This window comes from Lithobates pipiens, unplaced genomic scaffold, assembly GCF_037356315.1.
Source record: "Lithobates pipiens isolate NorthernLeopardFrog02 unplaced genomic scaffold, aLitPip1_a1.2 Scaffold_10, whole genome shotgun sequence".
NCBI classification, from domain to species: domain Eukaryota; kingdom Metazoa; phylum Chordata; class Amphibia; order Anura; family Ranidae; genus Lithobates; species Lithobates pipiens.
Window position 1 is genome coordinate 66,206,766 of NW_027507686.1, and position 27,065 is coordinate 66,233,830.

A 27,065-nucleotide genomic window follows, 5' to 3' on the forward strand; every position below is an offset into this window, starting at 1 on the left:
TAAAAGTAAAAAGAAATTTTATTAAATATAGTAAAAACAGCCACAATGGTACAGTAAGTTCAAAATTTTGAAGCTACAAATATTGATATCCATACAAACAATGATCACAATCCATCAATTAGTTTAGATGAAGGGGTTCTTGGCTATTCAGATGGAATCCCGACATGTTTCGCCTACACAGAGGCTTCTTCAGGGGAGCCAATAATTGATAGGAGATCATTTTAAAAAAGGGGAAGAAGATTCACTGTGAACAGAATATGACAAAGTTAGTGCCTACTGATCTCAAAGAGTTAATGGGCTAAAGAAGCCAGGGATATATATCATTATGGTGATAAACAATTATACCTACCAATCTCCGAATACGGGCCCCGCCTGCACACTAAAGTGAAGACGCCTTTAAAGCGTGGAGAGCACACCAGTTCCTGAAACCCCCAAAAGGTGACTGCAGGAGACAAATGGAACAGACAAAAAGTCCACTTTCATTTTACCACTATGATCGGATCCACTAACTTTGTCGTATTCTGTTCACAGATTAAATATATATATTTTAACCCCCGCTAGCGGCCGAAAAAGGGTTAAAACCGTCAGCAAAGCACTGCTGCATTGTTTTCAACCCTGCAAAGATGCGGCTTGCAGGACTTTTTTTTTTTCGCAGTCCTGCAAGAGCACCGCTCCAGTGTGAAAGCCTGAGGGCTTTCATACTGGAAAGACAGGAGAGGCTCTTTACAGGCACTAATTTTATCACTGTAGCACCTGTAAAGCGCCTCAGTGTGAAAGGGTTCTTAGGCTGGATTCACACAGATTTGCAAAAAGCATTAATAATGCATAGGTGTGAATTCAGCCTTATACAAGCCAAGGCTTGTGTGAAACAGGCCTAAGTTTGCAGGTGGGTCCTGGAAGATAACTTGGGAAAGTATAGCTAACAGGCAGACAACCAACATTTTCATCAATGGCAGCAGCCATTCTGTCAAGAAAGGTTTACTTTAGAATGTTGTTTGATTTTGAGAGATGACCCAATCAGTGGATGGGCCTTTTCACTATTTTCTGAAGCATTTACATATGTCTATACCAGTGTTTCTCAACTCTAGTCCTCAAGGCGCCCCGACAGGTCATGCTTTCAGGCATTCCATTATTTGCACATGTGATTTGATCGTTTCACTGCCTTAGACATTACCACAGCCGTTTCATCTGAGGGAAATCCTGAGAACATGACCTGTTGGGGTGCTTTGAGAAAACACTGGTCTATACTATACCTCTGCAGTAGAATGACACATGATTGTGGAAGTCATAACCCCACAATGCCTCCCCCATCTAATACACTGACTACTGGAAATGGATGGTTTACACAATACTTATTCCCTCGGGTATTGTGCTTACAGCCTCTTTATGGCTGACAGATGAAAAATACAAGAAAATAAATGACAGTCAATAAGTAGTTCAATAAAATGAGGGCCAACTTGTTTTATAAAAGAAAGTTCAGCGTTTGTTTGTGAACTACATATGTGGTAATCTAGATAGACAGGGCCTTGTTGCCTGTTAACATGCTATGGGGATACGCATCAAAAGGTAGTCATTGTCAACATTCAGCTGCCACACCATGCTCTTCCTAGATTTCAGGCACAGGGAAGCCAACTTTGCAAACATTGCCACATTACTTAATGTGAACCTGTCAGGATAGAAATATTGAAGTGGATACAGGTGACTTGGATCTTAAAAAAGGTACAAGCTCCGAAGCTGCCACCAAGATCCTCACTTCACTACCGGAGCTCAGCTTTAAAGTATGAAGGGAAAGTGTTCATCCAGTACTGAGGACAAGTTGACTAATATTCTGTTTTCACTCTTATTTTAGGGGATCATTGTTATGTTCACCTTTGTTAAGTAGGTGCAGATATACAAAAAGTTCAATAAATGTATTTGTTTGGTAAAGAAGATTTTCTGTCATTCAAGTGGAAGTAGCATTCCTATGAAAGAACAAATGAATACATATGGTTAATCAATACAATACAATACATTACATATCTATCCACACACACACACACACACACACACACTTTGATAGTCTATATTTTCAGGCTCCGTTCACATCTAAGCGTATGGGGGGCGACAATTGTGGTAAACATGCACAAATAGAATCGCGGGACGCCCACCGCCCCAAAAGAAACTCATGTACTTCTTTTGGGCGACAGGCGTCCCGCAATCCTTTTCGCGCAATTCCAGCACGATTGTCGTCCGACGAATCATGGGAACATCGCGCTGCATTTAGGGTGCTGTTGAAATTGATGGGCAACACACCGAGAATGCATGAGCGTTCCACAATTTACTGCTTTTGCGAATCGCGGGCAGAATCTTGGCCATTCTGCCAACGAGTCGGAGCACGGAGATGTGAACGCAGCTTTATTGTTACAATCCACAATGGTGTTAGAGGTTATCTTTTCAAACTAATTTCAATAAACATTATTGTATCCACCAAGATCATTCACAGGGTATTTATTCAGTTGGCTATGAAAGACTATCCATTTATGCCTCGGTTTTGTTACAAGTGTCCAGGGGAAATAAATGTTTCAGGTTTGGATATATACGGAATCCACCGACATGGTTGCTTCTGTATATATAAAAGGGGTTATCTTTAAATCATATCTTCACTCAAACTTTCTGTGTGTCACCACACCTCTCAGTGCCTTGTCAAAATTACAGAAAAATCCCATGTAGTTTGTAGAAATACATTTTTAAAACTACTACAGCCAAATATTTAGTATGATAAAATGATAAGAAATGGGATAAGAGGTGTATATTTAATCTGGAACAGGTTTATTAATCTATTTCATTTTCCACAAAGTTAGAATGGGTGCATTTTTGGACAGAATTAGTAAGAGGCAAATAATAATTGGCATAGAAGACTTAATACAGATTTCAGGAGACAATCAAAACAATAAATCAGTTTTGTGTGGCCTGATTCTTACAAAATCTACCCATCATCCATATACTGATGCAGCTGTCTTCTATAAACTATGCATTAGCACACAGATTCAGAACCTTGAAGTCAAAAGGTAACAGTGAATAACAGCTCCCTTCATTTTTTATTACTGTTCAGTACACAGGAGCCGATTTATGAAAATAAAAAAAATATTGAACTGCTACCTAAAACAACTCAAATCTTTGGCCAGCTATAGATGGTTCAAATCTCGGCCGGTTCAGCAGGAACCGGCTGAGATTCGAACTATGTATGGGTAGGCTGAATGTACCTAGTTGATCAAATTGGGTACAACCAGCCTGCCCGATCTTACATGCGATTATCGCAAGCGGCTGGTATAGTCACTAGCAATAATCACTGTCTTCTCCTGGCGGGGGTTGCTTACCTCTGCCAGGGGAATACAATATCTCAGCAGGAGGGATTCCCCTGTTAACACTGTCTGTGAGCAATCTGTGGCTGCAAGAAGGAGATTCACACAGTGTATGGCCTGCTTAAGTTAAATATTTCTGAAAAAATATTAAATTGTTTTTTTTTTATTATTATTATACAGTATGTGCCCCTAAAAGAAGCAAAACATTAGCAATAAACCTGTAATCTCTGTGGAGAGAATAGCTTGTATATTTATTGGGAAAAACTGTCATACCTTCAATTTACCAGTGGATGTCACTGTTGCATAAATAGAGGAACAGATACTGCAAGGGGTGAAATACCAACTTTGGTCTAATTAATTCTCATAAAACTGGACTGTAGCAGTACCACATACTAAATTTTATATATATATATATTATATATATATATATATATATATATATATATATATATATATATATATATATATATATATATATATATATATATATATATATATATAAAGCAGTTAAAAGTATATACTAAAATATAAAAAAAAAAAAATTATATATATCACATTTCATAGCAAAATGCATATGTTCCCCCTTTAGATGCTTCACTACTACATACTCCATATGATCAGCTAAAAAACTGTGTATTTATCATTTTTCCAGGTTAGAGGAAAGTATTATCATAGTGATTGTTGGTTCGGAGTTACCAGTACTCACTATGATGATGGATTCCAATACCATTTTAGCTGATCAGTTGGAGGATTAGTGAAGCATATGGTGGTTAAGAATATGCAAAATGCTAAAAAAAAAAATAATAATAATAATAATATCAAACAGCCCATCTTTTTAGCTGTTATTAAATATTTTTTTTTATTATATTATATGCTTTTAACTGCTTTCAATAATAATATGTTTGTAGTCTAGCTGGTAAGTGTGCTGAGAAATTTTTGTCCGATTGTGTTGTGCGTTACCCTTCCATGTGTCCCGACGTCTTTTTTGTATAGCTCGTTTGCTGGATTTGGCACAGGGGTCACATTGGATGCCTCCAGCTGCCATTGTGCTCTTGCTGGTTGTCCATTGTGTCCCTGTGCCCCCAAGGAGCAGTGGGCTCCCTCCAGGAAAACCTGCTCTTAATTTAGCCACAGCTATATGTGCTCCTATTTGGAGACAAAAATATAGCGTTAGGACTGCAGTACACAAAGAAGCCTTGGCACTGCGGCTTCCACATATGTTTGGAACTAAAACCTCTGTTTTTACCATGAATTGTTAGACAGGGCCAATCCAGACTTTTTTTTCTTGCGGGCTAGCTGGTAAGTGTGCTGGGAAATTTTGGTCTGGGTGCAGGGAGGAGATCCTCTGCCTGCTGTCACAATAGGGGACTGGGTCAGTGTGTCAGCAGGTGCATTAGCAACATGTTACACCCTGAATAGAACTAGAGTTCAGCAATGGCAACCTACCTTTCTTGGCCCAGGTTTGCTTTACAGAAAATTCCAAGATACTTACTCTGAGGTCTAAGTTGGAGGACCTTTAGAAAATATTTAGGGAGAAGCACACCATCTTCATTACCGGGTGTTAGCAGGACGTGGTTTGCAGACCAGAAGAATGGGATTTGATCTAAAACAGAATTAAAATATGTTGAAAAGCTGAAGCTTGTTTCTTTCACCCACCTTCCATTACTGTATAAAGTTAACAACTTTCAGGAATCCTAGATATTTCTGAAACATGCCTACATTAAAGGAAACCTTTCCTGAGAAAAAACATGGAAGCTGCCATTACAACTCTTAATTTTCAAAATGTTATTTGCCTGTCACATTGACCCCCTGATTTTTAATACTTTGAGTCATGGGCATGGAATAAATGCACAGACAAAAGATTTCTGACTTTACTCTGACATTTGATATCCGCATACATATTCCAGGTCAGTGATTTCAAATGTACTGAGGCCAAAAAAGTGTTTACATGGCAGCTACAGTACGTAACAAGCATTTTCAGACAGATGTCAATACGTATATTTTTTTATTAAAAAGTATTTGCCGTATATACTTGAGTATAGGCCGACCCAAATATGAGCCGAGGCACCCAATTTTAACAAAAAAAACTGGGAAAACGTATTGACTCGAGTATAAGCCTAGGATGGGAAATGCAGCAGCTACAAGCTAAACAATGCCCATATGCAGCCTCATTGTGCCCACCTGCAGCAGTACCTTTGATAACTAAAACATTGGGTGTCTCCCGCTGTGTCATGAAGTCTGTTCGGCGGTCGTCCAGTGTAACAAAGCCTCGTCTCCTCCTCGTCCATGATAGATGGAACAGTGATACAGTTTCCAAGCATTGTATAAGTGTTCCGTCTATCAAGGACGATGAGGAAGCAGGGCCTTGTTACAGTGGATGCCGCCGATCAGACTGAATGACACAGCGGAAGATACCTGCTGTTTTAGATGTCAAAAGGAAAAGCTGCAGATGGGCACAGTGAGGCTGCTGATGGTCACAGTGAGGCTGTACCCTCACTCGAGACCCTCAGGGTTCAGGGGGTTTATTTAGCCTAAAAAATGTGCTGAAAAACTCGGCTTATACTGGAGTATATACAGTACTTGAATTTAAAGAATATATATTATAAAACACGTAAATCCAGCTCAGAGAAAAAAACATTGAACACTCTAGCTGAAATGTATTTAATACTTTGTACAAAATCCTTTGTTGGTAATGACCGCTTCAGGATGCCTCCTGTATGGAGAAACTAGTCGCTTGAATTGCTCAGGTGTGATTTTGGCCCATTCTTCCACACAAACAGTCTTCAGATCTCAAAGGTTTTTTGGGCCTCTTCTATGAACTCTGATCTTTAATGCTTTCCATAGATTTTCTATTAGATTCAAGCATGGGTATTGCTAGGTCTACAAAAGATCTGGGGCTAGAGTACATAGCATCAAAGTAAAGAAAGTCATACACTTGGGTGGGCATAATTTTTTATATATATATATATATATATATATATATATATATATATATATATATATATATATATATATATATATATATATATATATATATATATATATATATATATATATATATATATAGTGTGATTGTGTGTAATATATAATAAAAACATTATATAGTATCATTAAATCAGGGTCCCCAGAGAGCTTGCCACGTCACCTGCCACCAGATGCGGATTGTTACATACAGAGAGGCTAGGGTATATAGAAGACAGGCGAGGGTATATGGAAGAGAGGCTGGTGCGTGTACAGGGAGGCTGGTGCATATACAGGGAGTCTTTCATATGTTTAGCTTTTTGCCTAGGGTTCAACTAAATGGCGGGCCGCAGTCAGGATGCAGACTGACCCACTGTCCTATCCAGACTGCCAAGATCACGCCATTTAGGAGCTGCTTCTTTTCCCTAGTCTCCACTGCTGTCATTATCACAGCAGAGTGGAGAGCAGGAGGCTGGTAAATTCTGGATGGGGGTAGGGAGACACAGCAGCACAGAATGGAGGGCAGAGATGGGAGCAGGAGCTTCCCGAGTTAATTTTTCAAGTTAACAGCAGATGATTGGTTACTAGGATGCAGTGGTCCTAGCAACCAATTAAGAGCCTGTTAATATAAAAAGTTAACCCCGGAAGCTCCCGCTCCCACCCTCTGTCAGCGCCTCCCACCCTCCATTCAGAAATGTCCTGCCTCCTGCTCTGTGCTCTGTATAAAGGTCGGAGAGTGGTCCACAGAGAGCTTCCAAAGCATCGGAGGGATCTTATTGTTAAAAAGGTATTAGTCAGAAGAAAGGTACAAAAATATTTCCAAGCATTAGATATACCATGGAACACAGTGCATCATCAAGTGGAGAAAATTTGGCACATCAGTGACAATACCAAGAACTGGACGTCCCTCCATAATTGATGAAAAGATGAGAAAAAAAGAAAATGGTCAGACAAGCTGCCAAGAGGCCTACAGCAACATTAAAGGAAGTGCAGGAATATTTGGCAAGTACTGGCTGTGTGGTACATGTGACAACAATCTTCCGTATTCTTCATATGTCTGGGCTATGGAGTAGAGTGGCAAGGCTGAAGCCTTTTCTTATGAAGAAAAACATTCAAGCCCGGGTAAATTTTGCAAAAAATACATCTGAAGTCTCCCAAAAGAATGTGGAATAATGTGTTATGGTCTGATGAAACCAAAGTTGAACATTTTGGCCATAATTCCAAAAGATATTTTGGCCATAATGGCCCAAAAATAACACTGCACATCACCAAAAGAATACCATACCCACAGCCAAGCATGGTGGTGGCAGCATCATGCTTTGGGGCTGTTTTTCTTCAACTGGAACAGGGGCCTTAGTCAATGTAGAGGGAATTATGAACAGTTCAATATACCCTCGGGCTTCTGCTAGAAAAGCTGAACATAAACAGGAACTTCATCTTTCAGCATGACAACGACCCAAAGCATACATCCAAATCAAAAGGAATGGCTTCACCAGAAGAAGATTCAAGTTTTGGAATGGCCCAGCCAAAGCCCAGACCTGAATCCGATTGAAAATCCGTGGGGCGATTTGAAGAGGGCTGTGCACAGGAGATGCCCTCGAAATCTGACAGATTCAGAGTGTTTTTGCAAAGAAGAGTGGGAAAATATTACCAAGTCAAGATGTGCCATGCCGATAGCCTCATACCCAAAAAGACAGTGCTATAATAAAATCAAAAGGCGCTTCAAAGTATTATTTTAAGGGTGTGCACACTTAAGCCTCATACACACGGTCGGACTTTGTACAAACTTTTCCGTGGACTTTTGTACAAAGGGCGTGGTCCACAAGTTTGTATTGCATACACACGGTCGGACTTTTTGACAACAAACACGAACGTAATGACGTCACAACGTACTGACGCCACTTCAAAAGAGGACGTTCAATGACTCCAGCGCCACCTTTGGTCAACTTCTATATTGTAGTCTGATCTTTTGCATTGGTTCTGAGCATGCGTGTTTGTACCTTGTACAAAAGTCCGATGCTTTTGCGTACACACGGTCGGACTTTGCTCCATCGGACTTTTGTTGCCAGAAAGTTTGTCCGTTCGCACAGCCAACAAAAGTCCGATGAAAACAGAAAAAGTTTGTCCGATGGAGCGTACACACAGTCGGATGTTGCTCCAAAACAGCTAATTTGCATGTTTGTTGTCAAAAAGTCAGACCGTGTGTACGGGCCTTTATACAACCATATTATTTTAGTTTTCTATTTTTACTTCCCTCCACCTAAAATATCTCAGTTTGTTGTTCAGTTGAGTTACAGTTTATAGATCACATTAAAAAGGTGGAAAAAGTTCTGAAATTATTTATCTTTGTCTCATCACAGAGACCTGACGTTTTACTAGGGGTGTGTAGACTTTTTATATCCACTGTGTATGTGGGTGCACGAGTGTGTAAATTGCATGCATTCCTGGAGCTGCTTCCAAACGTGCTGCTGCATAGAAAACTCTTTATGACACCCCCACTTAATGAAAAATGTGGTGCGGTTTCTGGCACATGGAAATCGCATGGTGTAGAAGCAGCATTGTCTAGCAGTGATGTTTCTATAGGACAACCTTCTGGAGAAACTAAAAATCAAAGGTTGTGTTTTGTGTCACTGTTGGGAGATTTCTGCTCATTATCTATCCCAGGAAGTAACTTGTTCATTTCCAAACAACTTAGGCTGTATGTTCAATGCCTGGAAAACCTTGCAGCTGAGTAAATGAAAGAAAACAGTGCCTGCGTGAGAGGAGTAGAAGCAGACTCACCCGCTATTGCCTTTGGAAGGTCTATAAATATTGCTACTTCACAGTCCCTACGCATTCCTGTAAAGACACATAGCAACGGTTACATCAATTTACAACTCTTACTACATACTATATTCACGAACCAGTAAATTCTCAACAAATACCAGAAATACCAGATGCCACTTTCACTGTGTCATTTTCTGAAGTGTCTCCAACACTTACAGACTAGTAAGGCCCAGAATAGCTTCTACATAATAATAACCAGGGATCCACTACATGTGCCGTGTGATACATATAGTTTCAATTACCCCCATGGCACACTGAATATATATCAAAAGATTCAGAGCAAATACATACAATTAGGTTCAATTTAAAAAGATTTAACACCAAGATACGTCTGTCAATGTTTAGCCACATGACTGTAATTTTTCAATTTCACTAGACTGCTAAAAAAAAAAAAAAAAAAAAAAAAATTATAATAATAGTAATAATAATAATAATAATACGAAATAATACGAGAGATCGCTTTTTTTTTTAAATTAAAGGTCCTTATCCTGGTGTTTTGGCATTGTGAATTGAACCAAGTGAAATAAAATGAACAGGAGTTTCATATAAACACTATGGTCCACCAGTAGCATTAAAGCGGTATTAAACCTAAAAGGAAACATTTATTATATTGCAGCTTACCAATTCTTTAGGTGTAATGACTGCATTAGTTTCCTTTTATAATTGTTACAGTAACTGACATGCTTATGTTAGCTCTCAAACAAAACTATCAAATGTCAAGCCATAAAATGGCTGGTGCCATAGCTGATCTAGTCAGTGTTGATGGGGGAATCCCTCCCATTGAGCTATTATGTTCTCCAAGCAGGAGAAGCTGTTCGCATCCGTAGAACACAGTGATTACTACTAGTGGCTATAATAGCCACTAGCAATAATTGCATGTAAAATCCAACAGGCTGGTTAATCGATCAATCAACTTAGGTACATTCAACTTGCCCATACATGGTTTGAAACTCAGCCAGTCCCTGCTGAACCCACAGAGATATGAACCGTCTATAGCCGGGCTTAAGATGACAGCTTCCTAGGCTATAAAGCAGGGCTATGCAATTAGTGGACCTCCAGCTGTTGCAGAACTACAACTCCCATGAAGCATAGCAAGACTGACAGCCACAAGCATGACATCCAGAGGCAGAGGCATGATGGGACTTGTAGTTTTGCAACAGCTTGAGGTCCGCTAATTGCATATCCCTCCTATAAAGGATCAGAGGGTTTAGCTCCACTTTAGGAAACTTGCAGCTTTTTAAATCTGCACTGCCATGTTATGTTTCAGATCTTAGCAAATATCTTTTCTCACCCCTGCATCAACGCCTGCCTCTGCTCTCATCACCACTGTATCGATGCACATTTCTGTGCTCACCCCCACTGTAGTGCCCTTCTGTATACAGACCATACAATGAACAGGCACACTTTTGCTCGGTTATTATATAGCTGTAGGTGAGCAAGCAGCATTTAGCCAAAACCATACCCTCACAGCTGAGACCAGGAGTTTGGTCTGTGACCTCTGGGAAGGAGCCCTTGAAGATTTTACAGCCTATAGCATGAAGGTGGCAGTCAATGATGACCATATCTGATCCAGAAAGCATACTCAGAGTATCAATAATTACTACATGTTTGTCTTCTTAATATGACCTGCAGTAGTTTGCAATAACCAATTAATAATATAATTGTGATAAAGGTAGCTATAGACATGCAATAACAATACTGTCATGTTTATGACGAGTTCCTGATCCTGCTTAGCTCACAGGAGACATTGATAAGCAAGTTAGAACTGATGACCGATGTTCCCCTATGAGACAAGCTGTTTTGGCAGCATCGCTCCTCTGCGCCCCCTCCCTTTTCTGTTCACATGCAGAACAATATTCTGCCAAGCAGAAAACTGCTGTTCATGGAGACGCTGGCTGATTCCTGTGCCTGAAGGCCGCTAGATTTGTCAAATATGCATGCACACTCTCATAGGTCTATGGGTGGGGGGCTTCACTTTATACCAAGAACAAATGCTGTCAAATATCACTCACCACTGATGACTTTGTTGCCTTCTCCTGGGAGCTCAGTGGACAGGTGAATGTGTGTCCGGCTCATACGAGAGAGTCCACTGTGAAGAATCGATGGCCAGTGACGGGCATAAGTCCCATGTATGGCTTGTGCAGGAAGCTCTGTTCTCAATGGGCTGAGATCCAACTCCACCTATAAAAAAATTTAAATAAAAAAGCAACATAGCATATTTATGTGTATATAGTTTGAATGTTTAAAGAATACATTAAGTATACAGTATAAGTACCATCAGTTAAAGCCAAAGTTTAGTCTGCTTATATGTTGCCTTCCTTGGTCCCTCTTTTACAGGTCTTTTTTTGCTCAGAGACTAGGTGCAGGAACTCCCCCTAAGACACTCTTTTTTCCGTCCCTACCCACCTCCAGGCACCATTCATTGGTTCCACCCCCTACCCACCTCCCAGCATTGCCCTACAGAACCAAGTATCATTTTGTGGTGCTAAATAATTTGTAAGGAATTTGATAATTATAACAAGAAAAGCAGTAAAATATATCCCCTGCAGACAGTAACAATAGAGCTCCCACCAGCAACAATAGATCCCATAACAACAATGGGCCACCTGCCACAAAATCCACCCCTCCAGCAACAATAGACTCCAGGCAGCGACAACAGATTTCCCCCACAGGCAGCAACAATAGACCCCTCCTTCAACAGTAGATCTCTCCCAGCAACAACTGCCCCCCCCCCTCTCCAGCAATATAAGACCCATCCCCACCAACAATAGGACCCCCACCAGAAACAATAGACTTCCGCAGAACAATAGAACCCCCCCCCTCCTGAAAAAATGTCTCCCCTCCAGCTAGAACAGATCCCCTAGTAGTGAGCATCAATAGATCCTGCAGCACACCCCAGCACCTCTTGCCATTACATACAGTCAGTGGGGAAGGTGCCAGAACTCCGTTCCCCCACATTCCCACTGAAAAAAGGCCCTGCTCCTTTACCACCTCACCAATATACCAATGACATTTTTAAATAAAACCCTTTCATTTTCATTAGACACCTTATTTTAGTCTCTGATTCTCTATTACAATGCAGGCAGATCATGATGGGAAAGCAGGATGCTGTACATAGCTTTCTGTAAACATTATTGCACCCTGCCTCTGTACTCCTTTCAAGAATCCTCAGCCCTAATCCAAGCAGCAGGCTGGATCTTGGTAGGCATTATACAAGTATCAAAATACCTTGGGTGGGCATGATTCCCTTGGCCTGGAGTGTATACTCTGGGGCCCATACAATAGAGTTGTCATAATAAAACAGGGTCTAGTGAGAAGCTTAAGATGGATCGTCTACCGGATAGCTTACTTTACAGATCAACAATCAAGATTGTAGTTGAGGAAATGTTATTACTAAAGGTTATGACATCTTGACTCTAAAGCAGGGGTAGGCAGCCCCCGACACTATTGCCGCCAGTGGCACTTGAAGCCTCTTTTGCCGGCACTAGACTCCCTCCCCATCAGCAGAGCAAGGAAGCGTCAGTGAGACACTAATGCATTCCAATTTCATAATTCCCCACGCTGCACCTGCACTGAGGGGGAGGCACCGTGCCCCCACACATTGTAAAAGATTGGAAACATTATTTGGTTCTCTAACCTTGCTGTAGCAATGATTGTCAGCTTTTTTGATGGGGAAGAGATTGGGTGCAGTTCTGCTGGGGGGTCCCTGTTTCCAGGAGGAGGCAGACTGTCATTGGCCACTGCTAAAGCCAATCACAGTCCTGCTAGCCCCGTCCACCTTCTGGAGGATGCAGGCTGAACAAAAAAAAACAAAAAAACAATGTGATGTTAGTACAGTGATCTCCCTGCTGAGCTTGTGTTTGCCCCTGCCACAACACACCAGTCTCAGCCAATGATCGGGAGCTGGTCAGCTGCTGGTTTTCCAGCATGCTCGTCTGACAGAAGACTTCTGTTGGACCGGCTGCCATGCACATGGGCCAAAAGTCAGAAGGTTTCTATTGAACCGGCCGATGCCAACCGACATTCAGCCCGCCTGTACTAGGCTATATATGCTTGCAGCAAAGCCTCATTGGTACTTAGAAGCATTCCCTCTTCCATTGAGAGTGCTGCTAAGAAGATGAAGAGATATCAAGACAGATCCAGGGACTTAACTTAGTTGCACTTAAAGTGGTTGTATACCCCAACTTGTCATTTTTACCTACAGGTAAGCCTATAATAAGGCTTACCGTTAGGTAAAATTAATATATCTCCTAAACCTGTATGGTTTAGATGATATTCCCTTTGCATGCAGCTGCTGACGTCAGCGGCGCGTGTGCTCCGAATGCCCCACAGAAGGTCCGGCAGATGCTGCCGGACCTTGCCGGTGTTCTGGCAGATAGTGTCCTGCCATCATATAGTGTCCACCCCATACTGCGGTAGAAGAAGCTTCGGAAAATCTCCGAAGATGAACGGCGCCTGCGCCATGAGTGGAGGTGGTAGCCCCACCATCCAAGCGGACATAGGGTTGGAAAAATTAGAGGGCCCCTCGCGGGCAAGCTTTGCTCGCCACGCTTCGGGCTTGGCCTCGCTCGGCTCTTTTATATTCCTACTCTATGTCCACTTGGATGGTGGGGATAGAACCTGGACTCATGGCGCAAGCGCCGTTCATCCTCGGCTATTTTCGGAATCTGTGTGTGCCGTGTACTGCGCATGCGCAGTACACAGCAGACACTATCCGATGGTGGACCATATATGATAGGACCCTGGGAAGAAGACTCCAGTGTGCATCCGTGGGAGTGATGTCATCGCGACTCTGGCCACTAACAGCGCCGGAACCGCAAACCCAGAAAAAACGCAGAGGGTAAGATGTGTGCTCCCTCGGTGTGGACCAGGCTGCAATATGGGGGACTAAATATTAAGTATTTCATAATGAGCTAGTATGCCGTGCATACTAGCTCATTATGCCTTTGCATTGCAGGGTTTTTTGTTTTTTTAGATGTGCGGGTATACAACTGCTTTAAACATACATTTTATTATTTTTAAAAGAATACACAACTGAATTAGTTTTTTTCTCTGCCTGGACTTCAGCAATAAACCACGTGACAATTATGTATATCTTATGGGGATTCTACTGCTGAGATTTCTCCCTTAAGCTCCCTGTACACCTTCTGTGACCACAAGACATTACTACTTTTCCTGCTGTATTTTATAGTTATTTCATAATATAGAAAATGCAACAAGAGGTTCTGAAACCACACAAAAGGTAGGCAGGAACCCCCCAAACTCCCAGGTGGATAACAGCAGTCAAGAATTATGGCAGGGAGATCTCACTGTTGGAGTAATCAAAACAGTGCAGAATCATCCCACCAACATCCAACTAAAATGTGTGGACAGGTCCTTTAAATGGCATCTAAAAGTAAAATGTATTCACGAGTACCTGTAAAGAGTGTCCTTGGTTTGCACGAATTTCCAGCTTCCCTTCTGGCTCTGAGCTTCTTAGCGTGAATCTTTGCTTGTCATTGGATCTAACTATACGTTCAATGTCATTGAGAGAAAAGGGACGGAACTGAGGAAGGGAGAGGAGACAGGAGACAGGGACAAAGCCATCTATAGGGACACATTATTGGGTGAAGAGTCAACAAATAATGGCAAGCAAAGAATAGGACAGAATGGTGATGAAGGTGTTAGTGATTAAAAGAGGTTTAGGTGTGAAATGAACAAGGGGAGATAATTGGAGCAACAAGTGTTAGGAAGGGTGCCAAGGAGGGAAACAAAAATAAATATATATTAAAATTTATTTATGAATACATTTGCAATAACATTGTGTTTCCGTATGTATTTTTTTTTAAAATGCTGTTATCCTAGATTACTTCTATAAAGACAATTTACGCCATTTTCTGACAATCTTTTACTATTTCTACTACTAAGTTTATTGGTTAAACAGTGGCAAGGATACACATAGAAATAAAACCCTGAAAAAGGTTCTATCCCTTCCTCACTTCCAAAACTGACAGAGTGGTCCTGAACACACACGGTCTGCGTTCTGAGCTGCTCAACTGCACCCCTGACAAGTTAGGATCAGCAGCTGTATCCATACAGCCGCTGCATTCCTATAGACTTACATTACACCTGTCAGCTCCAACTACATAAACAAATGGCAGATTCATAATGTACAGGCCAGAGCACCAATGTGAATGAGACTGTAAAATGGAGATTAAAGTTATTTATTATTCATTTGGGAATTCAGTTATTAACAAGCAGTGAAGGAGCTTTATAACAAGCCCTCGCTAACCTCTGTAACTGCAGCCATTGTGGAGCAATTTATCCAGAATTCTCAAAACAGAAGCACTGAAATTCTTGTTTAAATCTAGTTTAGCTCACTTTCCCCAGTAGGGACTTCACAGACTTCCAGCCCTATAATTTCTAAGAGTAGGCTTTTCAAGAGGGGGGGGGGGGGGGGGGGGGAGCAAAGGAAGAAAAACGACTGAAAAAGAATGACTGCAGTGCTTATGCTTTGAACTTTGTGAAATAATTACTTCACAATGCCTGCAGTTGCAGAGGTCAGTCAGATCTTATTGCGCCGCTAATGTACTACTTGTAAGGAATGCAAATACTTAATGATCTTTAGGCTAACCACAAGTTCACTTCAAGGCAAACCTATGGTGCCTTGAAAGAGTATTCACACCCCTTAAAGAGGAAGTAAACCCTGATGAGTTTACTTCCTCTTTCATTCCCTGCAAAGGCAAAGCATAATGGACTACTATGCATCGCATAGTAGTCCATTATGTGTCACTTACCTGACACAGGAGCCAGCGAAGTCGCCGATGTCCCCTGTAGTCCGCCGCATCCATCTTGTTGGTGGGGTCTCGCAGCTCCGCCGCTGTCATTCGGCGAAGCCGCGATGATGTCACTCCCGCGCATGCGCACGGGAGCCGACACGCGCGGCAGCTCCGTCGCTGAGAATGCCGCGCTCGGTGTGCCTGCGCGCCGCTGTCTACGGCGCATGCGCCGTAGACAGTGGTGCCTGTTTTCGGGCAAATATCTCCTGAACCATATAGGTTTAGGAGATATTGCTTGGACCTACAGGTAAGCCTTAATCTAGGCTTACCTGTAGGTCAAAGTGGTTTGTAAGGGTTTACAACCACTTTAAAATTTTACACATTTTGTAATGTTTCAACCAAAAACGTAAATGTATTTTATTGGGATTTTTTATGATAGACCAACACAAACTTTCACATAATTGCGAAGTGGAAGGAAAACGATAAAATGGTTTTCAACATTTTTGACAAATAAAGTATGTGAAAAGTGTGGCGTGCATTTGTAATTCAGCCTCCCTGAGTCAATACTTTGTAGAACCACCTTTCAATGCAATTACAGCTGCAAGACATTGCACATCTACAAAGTGAAATGTTTACCCATTCTTCTTTGCAAAATAGCTCAAGCTCTGTCAGATTGAATGAAGAGCGTCTGTAAATGGCTAATTTCAAGTCTTGCCACAGATTCTCAATTCGATTTTGGTCTGGGCTTTGACTGGGCCATTCTAACACATGAATATGCTTTGACCCAAACCATTCCATTGTAGCTCTGGCTGTCTGTTTAGGGTCGTTATCCTGGAAGGTGAACCTCCGCCCCAGTCTCAAGTCTTTTCCAGACTAACAGGTTTTCTTTTCTAAGATTGCCCTGTATTTGGCTCAATCCATCTTCCCATCAACTCTGAGCAGCTTCCCTGTCCCTGCTGAAGAAAAGCATCCCCACAACATGATGCTACCACCACCACCATGTTTCACAGTGGGGATGGTATGTTCAGGGTGATGTGCAGTGTTAGTTTTCTGCCACACAATGCATTTTGTTTTTAGGCCAAAAATGTTGGTCTCATCTGACCAGAGCACCTTCTTCCACATGTTTGCAGTGTCCCCCAATATGGCTTCTTGCAAACTGCAAACAGGACTTTGTATAGCTTTCTTCCAACTATCGCTTGCTTCTTGCCACTCTTCCATAAAGGCCAGATTTGTGGAGTGCACAAATAATAGTTGCCCTATGGACAGATCCTCCCAGCTGAGCTGTGGATCTCTGCAGCTCCTCCAGAGTTATCATGGTCTCTTGGCTGCTTCTCCGATTAATGCTCTCCTTGCCCAGCCTGTCAGTTTAGGTGGACAGCCATGTCTTGGTAGGTTTGCAGCTGTGCCATACTCTTTTTTCCATTTTCAGATGATGGATTGAACAGAGCTCTGTGAGATGTTAAAAGCTTGGGATTTTTTTAATGACCTAACCCGCTTTAAATCTTCTCCACAACTTTATCCCTGACCTGTCTGGTGTGTTCCTTGGCCTTCATGATGCTGTTTGTTCACTTAGGTTTTCTAACAAACCTCTGAGGGTTTCACAGAACAGCTGTATTTATACTGAGATTAAATTGCACACAGGTACACTCTATTTGCTAACTAGGTGACTTCTGAAGGCGATTGGTTCCACTAGATTTTAGTTAGGGGCATCAGAGTAAAGGGGTTCAATACAAATGCACGGCACACTTTTCAGATATTTATTAGTAAAACAAAAAAAAAAAAAAAAATAACCATTTATCATATACCTTCCACTTCACAATCCTGAGCCACTTTGTGTTGGTCTATCACATAAAATCCCAATAAAATAACTTTACGTTTTTAGTTGTAACATGCCAAAATATGGAACATTTCAAGGCACTGTATACACACACAAACCTCTGAGGGCCTCACAGAACAGCTGTATTGATACTATGTAGTACAAGGGCCTGTCTGCATACAAATTGAAAGTGTAAGTTTGACGTCGTATTATATGGTTTTGGTAAATCTAAAAGGAAAGTAGTACAAGAAAATTTTACAGGGGTCCCGACTTATGAACACCCGACTTACGAACCACTCCTACTTACGAACAGGGTGCTGCGGGGACCCTCTGCCGTTCTGTGCGGACCATCTGCCGTTCTGCGCGGCCAGACGGAGCCTTGGAAAATGACGGAAAAGTCCGTAATTTGCTGCACATGCGCTGAACGGCATACGACGGAACATCGGAAATATCCGTAATTGTAGTTCTGCGCATGCGCGGCCGACTTACGAACATTTGCGAATTACAAACAGGAGGAAAGTCCCTAATGGGTTTGTAACCCGGGGACCCCCTGTATAATGTATGGCCAGCCTTACACATCAGCATATGCCAAACCTCTTACTTTAATATTTGCCCCGTAGCACCACTGTGAGCATGCTCCAACTCTGAACAGAAATATGAATTCTGCCTATTCTCATGCCTATGGCTATGCAAATAGTGACCATGCTAAAGTCATTATTGACAAAGACACGGAGGGTGTTCAGGTGGCACTGGAAGGATATAGGTAAGGAAGAGAAATGTGCTACCAGGTTATGCATTTTAAAAAGTTAAAAAGTAGCTCTTCCTCTAGAGGTATTTAATGTATGTGACACAGAGTGTAGCCATCTACCTTACATTCTGTTAATGGTGCCAGTCTACAGTCTATTAACTAGGCCAAAGTGACATAACTATGGCTTGAGTTACTGTATACGTTCTGCCATAATATAAAACACAGAGTCTGGCAGAGTCTGAGTTTCTTTAAAAAGGAGAGGTTTAACTGAACTTTAAAATCGCTCAAAGCACGTCCTTGTTCACCAAAATGCAGGCTATAGCCAGCACTACCTACCTGATGCCATGTTCAAGCCCATAGAGACAGCTCCATGACGCAATGCATAGGATAAAAGCTTTGATAAACGCACATCTGGATCCTGCCAGGGAGAGACAGATTGGTAGTTCAATCAAAGTGACAGCCATATTATAGAAATAATTTTTGTCAAATCCTTGAGTATAAATGACCATATTACTAATTACATATTACTTAGGACCCCTAGTTGCATATTCTAGGTCTAGTTCTAGGTTTGGGTGCAGGTGAGGTACCAAGGCTTTTAGTAAGCGCTGGTATGTTATCACTGGCCCAGTACATCCCAGGAAGGTGTACTGGTCTACCAGTAATGTGCGTACCGACAGAGAACATTCATATGATCTGCCCAAATGGCGAAGCAGCAGACATCTCCAGCCTAAGGCCGCGTACACACGCGCGGACTGTTCGCCCAACCTTGTTCGGCAAACAGTTTCGGCAAACAGTCCGCTCAAAATTTGCATGAGCGGACTTGCCCACACACGAGCGGACTGTTTGACGAACAAGGTTGGGCAAACAGTTCGCTCAACTTTTGAAATGAACGGACTCGCCCACGTAAGGAGGAGGCAAATCCGCCCATTTCGAGCGCGTGTACAAGTAGGCGGGGCCCGCGAAGGAGACGTCGCGGGCTCCGCCGCCTGGAATGGGCTTAAAGGGGAACCCCCAACGCCGAAAAAAATCGGCGTGGGGGTTCCCCCAAAGTCCACACCAGACCCTTGTCCGAGCACGCTACCCGGCCGGCCAGGAAAGGGGGGCGAGCGAGCGCACCCCCCCTCCCGAGCCGTCCCAGGCCGCGTGCCCTCAACATGGGGGGTGCCTTGGGGAAGGGGGGGCCGCGCGGCCCCCCCATCCCAAAGCACCTTGTCCCCATGTTGATGAGGACAAGGGCCTCTTCCCGACAACCCTGGCCGTTGGTTGTCGGGGTCTGCGGGCGGGGGGCTTATCGGAATCCGGGAGCCCCCTTTAAGAAGGGGGCCCCCGGATACCGGCCCCCCACCCTATGTGAATGAGTATGGGGTACAATGTACCCCTACCCATTCACCTGTGAAATAAAGTACAAAAAAAACACAACACAGGGAAAAAATATTTTATTGCACAGCTCCGGGGGTCTTCCGTCTTCGGGGGTCTTCTCGCCGGACTCCTCCGCTATCTGTGTGTAGCTCTTTTACTAGCGGAGGAGTCCGGCTTTCTTCCTCCCCGCCGCCGGCCTCTTCTCCCGACTTCGGGGGTCTTGTCCCCCTCTTCGGTTCTTCTGCCGGGCCACCGCGCCTTCTTGTAGCTCTTTTGCAGGCGGTGGCCCGGTCTTCTGTCGCCGCTGCCTTCCGTTCTTCTGTCGCCGCCTTCGGTTCTTCTGCCGGGCCACCGCGCCTTCTTGTAGCTCTTTTACAGGCGGTGGCCCGGTCTTCTGTCGCCGCCGCCGCCGCCGCCGCCGCCTTCCGTTCTTGTTCTTCTTCTTGTTCTTGTTCTTCTCCTGGAGATGTTGACTCGACGAGCTCTCCGGCCGGAATGCCAGAGCCGCGCTGTGCGGTCACTTATATAGTGACAATGGGGCGGTGTCACATGGTATATGTCACATGGGTTGGTCACATGGTGACCCCGCCCCCTTACGATGTCATAGTCCCCATGTGACATCAACCCATGTGACCAACCCATGTGACATATACCATGTGACACCGCCCCATTGTCACTATATAAGTGACCGCACAGCGCGGCTCTGGCATTCCGGCCGGAGAGCTCGTCGAGTCAACATCTCCAGGAGAAGAAGAAGAAGAACAAGAAGAAGAACAAGAACGGAAGGCGGCGGCGGCGGCGGCGACAGAAGACCGGGCCACCGCCTGTAAAAGAGCTACAAGAAGGCGCGGTGGCCCGGCAGAAGAACCGAAGGCGGCGACAGAAGAACGGAAGGCAGCGGCGACAGAAGACCGGGCCACCGCCTGCAAAAGAGCTACAAGAAGGCGCGGTGGCCCGGCAGAAGAACCGAAGAGGGGGACAAGACCCCCGAAGTCGGGAGAAGAGGCCGGCGGCGGGGAGGAAGAAAGCCGGACTCCTCCGCTAGTAAAAGAGCTACACACAGATAGCGGAGGAGTCCGGCGAGAAGACCCCCGAAGACGGAAGACCCCCCGGAGCTGTGCAATAAAATATTTTTTCCCTGTGTTGTGTTTTTTTTGTACTTTATTTCACAGGTGAATGGGTAGGGGTACATTGTACCCCATACTCATTCACATAGGGTGGGGGGCCGGTATCCGGGGGCCCCCTTCTTAAAGGGGGCTCCCGGATTCCGATAAGCCCCCCGCCCGCAGACTCCGACAACCAACGGCCAGGGTTGTCGGGAAGAGGCCCTTGTCCTCATCAACATGGGGACAAGGTGCTTTGGGATGGGGGGGCCGCGCGGCCCCCCCTTCCCCAAGGCACCCCCCATGTTGAGGGCACGCGGCCTGGTACGGCTCAGGAGGGGGGGCGCGCTCGCTCGCCCCCCTTTCCTGGCCGGCCGGGTAGCGTGCTCGGACAAGGGTCTGGTGTGGACTTTGGGGGAACCCCCACGCCGATTTTTTTCGGCGTTGTGGTTCCCCTTTAAGCCCATTCCAGGCGGCGGAGCCCGCGACGTCTCCTTCGCGGGCCCCGCCTACCTGTACACGCGCTCGAAATGGGCGGACTTTCCGAGCGGGAACAGTCCGCTCATTTCGAAAGTACAGCGGACAGGCCCACACACGGGCGGACTGTTCGCTCAAACACAGTTTCAGCGGACAGTTTTTCGGAATTTCCGAAAGACTTTGTCCGTCCAACTGTCCGCTGAAACTGTCCGCTGAAAGCCCACACACGAGCGGACTGTCCGCCCAAACACTGTTCAGCGGACAAGGTTGGGCGAACAGTCCGCCCGTGTGTACGCGGCCTAAGTCCAATTAGAGGAGAAGTCAATAGGTCAGCCTGGTTTGCCAATCTCTGATCCAAGAAGAGAAGCTGGGAAGAGAGCTGCCATGTTCTACAACAGATGCAAACAGACATCTGTTTACTAGAACTATCATTTGGTATCGGTATGGTGCAAGACATGGCGGCTGAACCAGGAATGTCTGTAGCCCTTTAGCCTCAGCAACCTGACAATGTAGAAGCTTCATGATATATTTCCACTTGTTAAAGTAAAATAACATTCTATTTCATGTAAACGCAAAGTATCTCCAACACAATGGACCATGTGTTCTCATCTGGATGGCATTCTTGTTTACCTCTTGTACTTCTGCCATCATTTATGCCTCATTGGTAGCATTGAGTGAGATGTTTTACAGCTTCCTTTATTTACCTGATTTCTTCCTCCTCTCCTTCTGTTACTGGCGTGTGATCCCTCCATAATTCTCAAACTCCTTTAGGCAGAACAATCTCTATTTACTGTAATAAAGAACACAGAATTCCACAGATTAGACATTTCACTGGACAGTTAGCAGCAAAATCAGAGATTAGAAATCTGCTTTCAGTAAGGGGACATAATACGCGCAGTGTTGCTGTAACATGACCGCTGATCGCTCAGTTCTCAGTTTTTACTGAGCAGAGAGCGGTGACTGTCATCGCTGATTCTTTGTTCTTACCCTCACTGGAGCGCCAGGCTGTGGAGGGGGCAGGAGTAATGGGCTCAGCGCTTTGAGAGGCTGAACCAGATGCCAAGTGGACATCTAGTTGGATCCCAACATTATTATTTGGATCCCTCCAGAGACTAGAGTGGCTCTGATGTGAACCAACAGCGGGCTGATTCTGGGTCACAGGAGTGCACAAGTACTCTAAGTGCACTCCTGTGAGCAACATGAGAAGGCTTAAAGCGGAGGTCCACCCTAAAATGGACCTCCGCTCATCGGAATCCCCCCCCCCCTCCGGCGCCACAATCGGCACCTTTCAGGGGGGAGGGGGGTGCAGTTACCTGGATAATCCAGGTAACTGCACCCACTTCCGGGCTAGCTCTCTGCGGAAAGGGGCGTACGTTACGCCCCTTTCCGCAAGCGCCCGCCCCCTTCAGCAAGTGCCCCGCTGCCTGCTGGGAAACACACAGCTCCCAGAGGCAGCGGGGACCGTCCGGATTGCGCCGCGCGGCTCGCGCATGCGCAGTAGGGAACCGGGAAATGAAGCCGAAAGGCTCCATTTCCTGATTCCCATACCCAAGATGGCGGCGGCACGAGTGAGCGATCGGCTTCGGGTGCCGACATCGCGGGCGCGCTGGACAGGTAAGTGTCACTATTTAAAAGTCAGCAGCTGCAGTATTTGTAGCTGCTGGCTTTTAAAAAAAAAAAAAAAAACGCGGAGTCCCGGTGAACGCTTTAAAGAGATTTGGCCATACCTCTCTTTTAAAGTGTTACTAAATGCACAACAGGAAAATCAGTCTGTGTATGCAGTAAAGCATGCTTGTTATACTTACTGTGGAACCTACGGGGTTAATCCTCTGCATTCTGTAAAAAGGCTGTTTGATCCTGTATGCACAGATCCTGCCCTTCTTGCATTGCCACCAAAAACATGTCCAGATCAGGGTTAGTGGATTCACTCTGCACATGCTCAGTTTGGTGTGTATTGCTAGAGTTTTCTTTTTTTTTCTTGGGAGAGGTGCATGTGATCAGTGCATCGCCAACCAGCACTGTCCAGACAAATAGGTCAGGATCCTGCATCATGATAGGACAGCTCAGTGCAGTATAAAAACTCTTCCTACAAGCTCTAGCCCGGCACTGATAGAAGTTACAAGACTGCTATATACTGTTGATGAGAAAAGGTATTTAGCAGGTAAAATGATTGTTTTCCCATATTATGTCTTGGTGGGAAACCAGATATAGTGGATGTAGAGCCCTGGGTTTAGTAACACTTTAATAAAAATGTATTGTGTATCTACTCATTGCAAATCTACAGTGTTAAGCCTCATACACACGATCGGACTTTGTACAAACTTTCCCGTGGATTTTTGTACAAAGGGCGTCGGCCATGAACTTGTATTGCATACACACGGCAGGACTTTTTCAGCCAACTTTCACCAAATCACATGGTTTTTCTGCCCTTTACCGCCACCCTTGGTCAACTTCTGTATTGTCTGATCTTTTGCATTGGTTCTGAGCATGCGTGTTTGTACTTTACAAAAGTCCTATGATTTTCTGTACACACGATCGGACTTTTGTTGCCGGAAAGTTTGCACAGCCAACAAAAGTCAGGCGAAAACTGAACAAAGTTTGTCTGACGGAGCGTACACACGGTCGGACGTTGCCTTAAAACAGCTAATTTGCATGTTTGTTGTCAAAAAGTCAGATCGTGGCCTTAAGTGTCCATATCATTGAGGATCAGTTTCACCCCGTTAGTGGAGTGAAATTCTCTTCCAAAAACATTCCATTTTGGGTGCACAGAGATCTTCCAATTGCCTCCTAGGGAAAATCTATGTAGGTAAACAAGGAAAGGCTTGAATGAGGCCCAGACCTGGACATATATGGCTAACTGAAAGCTGGCCATACATCAGTAAAATTTTCTACTAAACGCAGATCGCGCCTCAGCCAGCAAAGCAAGTTAAAAACGCGGCCTAAGGGAAGATTTAGAAGTGTGCCTAAATCCACTGCTCCTCTGAAATGCAATATGTGTACAGATCACTTTTCAGAGGCAACTGAAAGGCAGTGAGGAGGCAATGTGATGTTTTTACCCCATTTTTGCTGACGCATGCATTTGGAAGGGTGTTTGTGATGCTTCCCTGTTCGCTTGAAGGGGCTGTGCTCAGTGGGCTTGGCTTCCTCTAATCTGGCCATGTTAGGTAGTTTCAGTGAAGAATTGCAACCGCAGCATGTAAACACCTCCACCCGCTGCCATTTGCATCCTAAGAAGAGGGAGTTGGTGGTAGTAAAAATGCAGTTCAGCTGCACATTTTAAATACCCCCAACCGCACATCTAAACTTAAGGATAGGTTCACCCTCGGAACATGTGATATTTTTCACCCGTATTTAAGGTGGAACATGTAACATATTCCAGCTCCTGCCGCCTCTCCCCCTGATCCTCCTTTTCCGGCGACAGCGAGCGGCGATTCTTCCCCCCGCACCTGCTGTCACTTTTTGAAAAGAGCATGGCTTTGCCCACACAGCCGCATCATTCATTTAAAGTTTCCTGTGAATAAACAAACTACAAGTATTGCCTGCCACCGAAGACGACAGACTTGTATTTTCATGGAGTTCATGGGTGCTGATGAACGCTTTCATTGTCCATTGACGTGGCTTACGAACAGAAAGGCTGTACAGAGGTATGGGCTGAAAGCCAGAGGACACATATGTAGGAGCCCACGTTTCACTTGTGATCTACTGATCGTGGGTGCAATGCTTTCCCGGCTCCTGCTAGAAAAAAAATAAATACAAATTTTTTTTCTACAAAATATGCATTTATTATTTTTGCCATAAAAGATGAACTTATCCTTTACCCTTAACAGTTATCATGCAAAACATGCCTTGAATGAAACGTCTTTGGGAAACAATTAAATCAATGAGTTTGGTTATGTTATCTTTGGGTTTAGTTCTTCTTTAAACCCTGCATTTGTACAGACGTAAAAAACCCAGAATACAGACAGGGTTTAACCAATCATTTTTTGGGGATTAAAGCAGAACTAAACGTACCTTTTCTTCAAATCCCTTGGAATCTTTTTCTGGGGGCTGGCTTCTGGCCATTGCGGGGTGACGTCACTTCTGCACATGCCTGGGAGTAGGGATGAGCTCAGGCGTGTTCACATACGCCACGTGCAGAGCCCGCCAGGAAGTCGGCGCAGCGCTGCGCTAATCACAGGCAGTGAGACATTGCCCGATCTCTGCAGCCGTGCATTGTGGCAATGTCTCAATGCCTGTGATTAGTGCAGCGCTGCGCCAACTTCCTGGCAGGCTCTGCACATGGCGTATGCGAACACGCCTGAGCTCATGCTTACCTGGGAGTCAGTCTTCCTGGCACACAGAGACCATGCCGGTGTTCTTCCAAAATCTTCAACCACGACTCTCCAGCAGCAATAATTGGAGATTTCAACGAGTTGGCTGTTTTTTTTTTTGTTTTTTTTTACAGAACACCAGCAGCGGCTGTTTTGACAGAACACTGAGTAAGGAGGAAAAAAAGTTGTCGCTGCCTTGGAGGTGGCCACATTGTTGGTTACTAGTAGGGATGAGCTCAGGCGTGTTCGCATACTCCACGTGCAGAGCCTGCCAGGAAGTCTGTGCAGCGCTGCGCTAATCACAGGCAGTGAGACATTGCCCCTATCTCTTCAGCCGTGCATTGAGGCAACGTCTCACTGCCTGTGATTAGCACAGCGCAGCGATGCGCTGACTTCCTGGCGGGCTCTGCACGTGGAGCCTGCAAACACGCAGGAGCTCATCCTTAGTTACTAGTGGGCAGACTAACCGTGTCCACTCATTATATCATCTAACGTAATGTATACTCTGCAGAGTTGAAAATAGCCAACTCGTCGAAATGTCCAATTATTGTTGCTGGAGAGTCGCCGGAAGTGACGTGGTTGGAGATTTTGGCGAGTTGGAGTTTCCGGCAGAACACCGGGAATGTGCAGCTCATTTTACATGCAAGAGAATGCAACAAGCAGGCAGGTAGGTGTCTCTTCTGCAATAAGGAGCCTGTCTGCTTGCAGTTTGTGACAGCTGAACTTTACTTATGCTTTAATTATTACTGGTCCACAAACCTGAGTGTATAGAAGGGGTACATCCACTGCTTACGTACTTGGTTCCTATTGAAGAAAGTTGGTTGGTGAAGAGACATTAAAAAAGCATCATCAGAAAAACATAAGACAGAACCCAAATAATACCCAATCACTGCAGATTCTCACTCTGGATCCCAGGCTGCAAAGTGCACTAAGGGCCCAATGACCAGCTATATGTCTGCGTAAAGGTGGGTTGATAAAAAAGGAATACATAATTACAGCCAGCATCAGTAGCTTCACAATTGCAATTATCAGAATGCATCGGTGAATGAGGGGCTCAGGAATTCAGGGAAATCCTTGCAAATTCCAGCATTAGTTCAGTGTTTACCCCAGTAACTGGTAAAGCGTCTGCAATATACAGGAATAGCCTGCCTGCCTCCCTCCCCCTTCTTTGCTCTTCTGCTGTGCTGGTGTAGTGTCATATTTTGCAATGGTTCCTGGTCCAGGAAGTGTTTAGTTGCATGCTGGGAAATGTAGTTTTGGAGAGCAAGCAGCACCTGCTGTAGTCTGTATAATAGAAATAATTAACAGCCAAAAAGCAAAGAATTCAAGAGTCTGTATTGTATTTTTAAAAAGCATGCTTGCTCAA

General features: G+C 44.4%; 1 protein-coding gene across 8 annotated transcripts; it reads right to left on the reverse strand.

The window, feature by feature from the left end:
* On the reverse strand, positions 1-26,915 carry TRPT1 (tRNA phosphotransferase 1). Of its 8 annotated transcripts, XR_013262890.1 has the most exons (10): positions 26,459-26,887; positions 22,094-22,179; positions 18,787-18,868; positions 14,545-14,714; positions 11,141-11,309; positions 9,084-9,140; positions 4,834-4,944; positions 1,870-1,961; positions 350-442; positions 1-244 (listed from the first exon to the last, which is right to left on the reverse strand). XR_013262890.1 is itself a non-coding variant. In XM_077455776.1 (9 exons), exons 3-9 carry the CDS (start codon positions 22,139-22,141, stop codon positions 1,939-1,941), a joined length of 660 nt encoding a protein of 219 aa, XP_077311902.1. In that variant the 5' UTR covers positions 22,142-22,179; positions 26,459-26,503; positions 26,805-26,915; the 3' UTR covers positions 1-1,938. The 8 variants fall into 8 exon arrangements, 5 of the variants coding, with proteins under 5 accessions (XP_077311902.1, XP_077311903.1, XP_077311901.1 ...); XR_013262889.1 differs by having other exon boundaries at positions 1-442; XR_013262888.1 differs by having other exon boundaries at positions 350-1,961.
* Between the last annotated feature and the right edge of the window lie 150 nt (positions 26,916-27,065).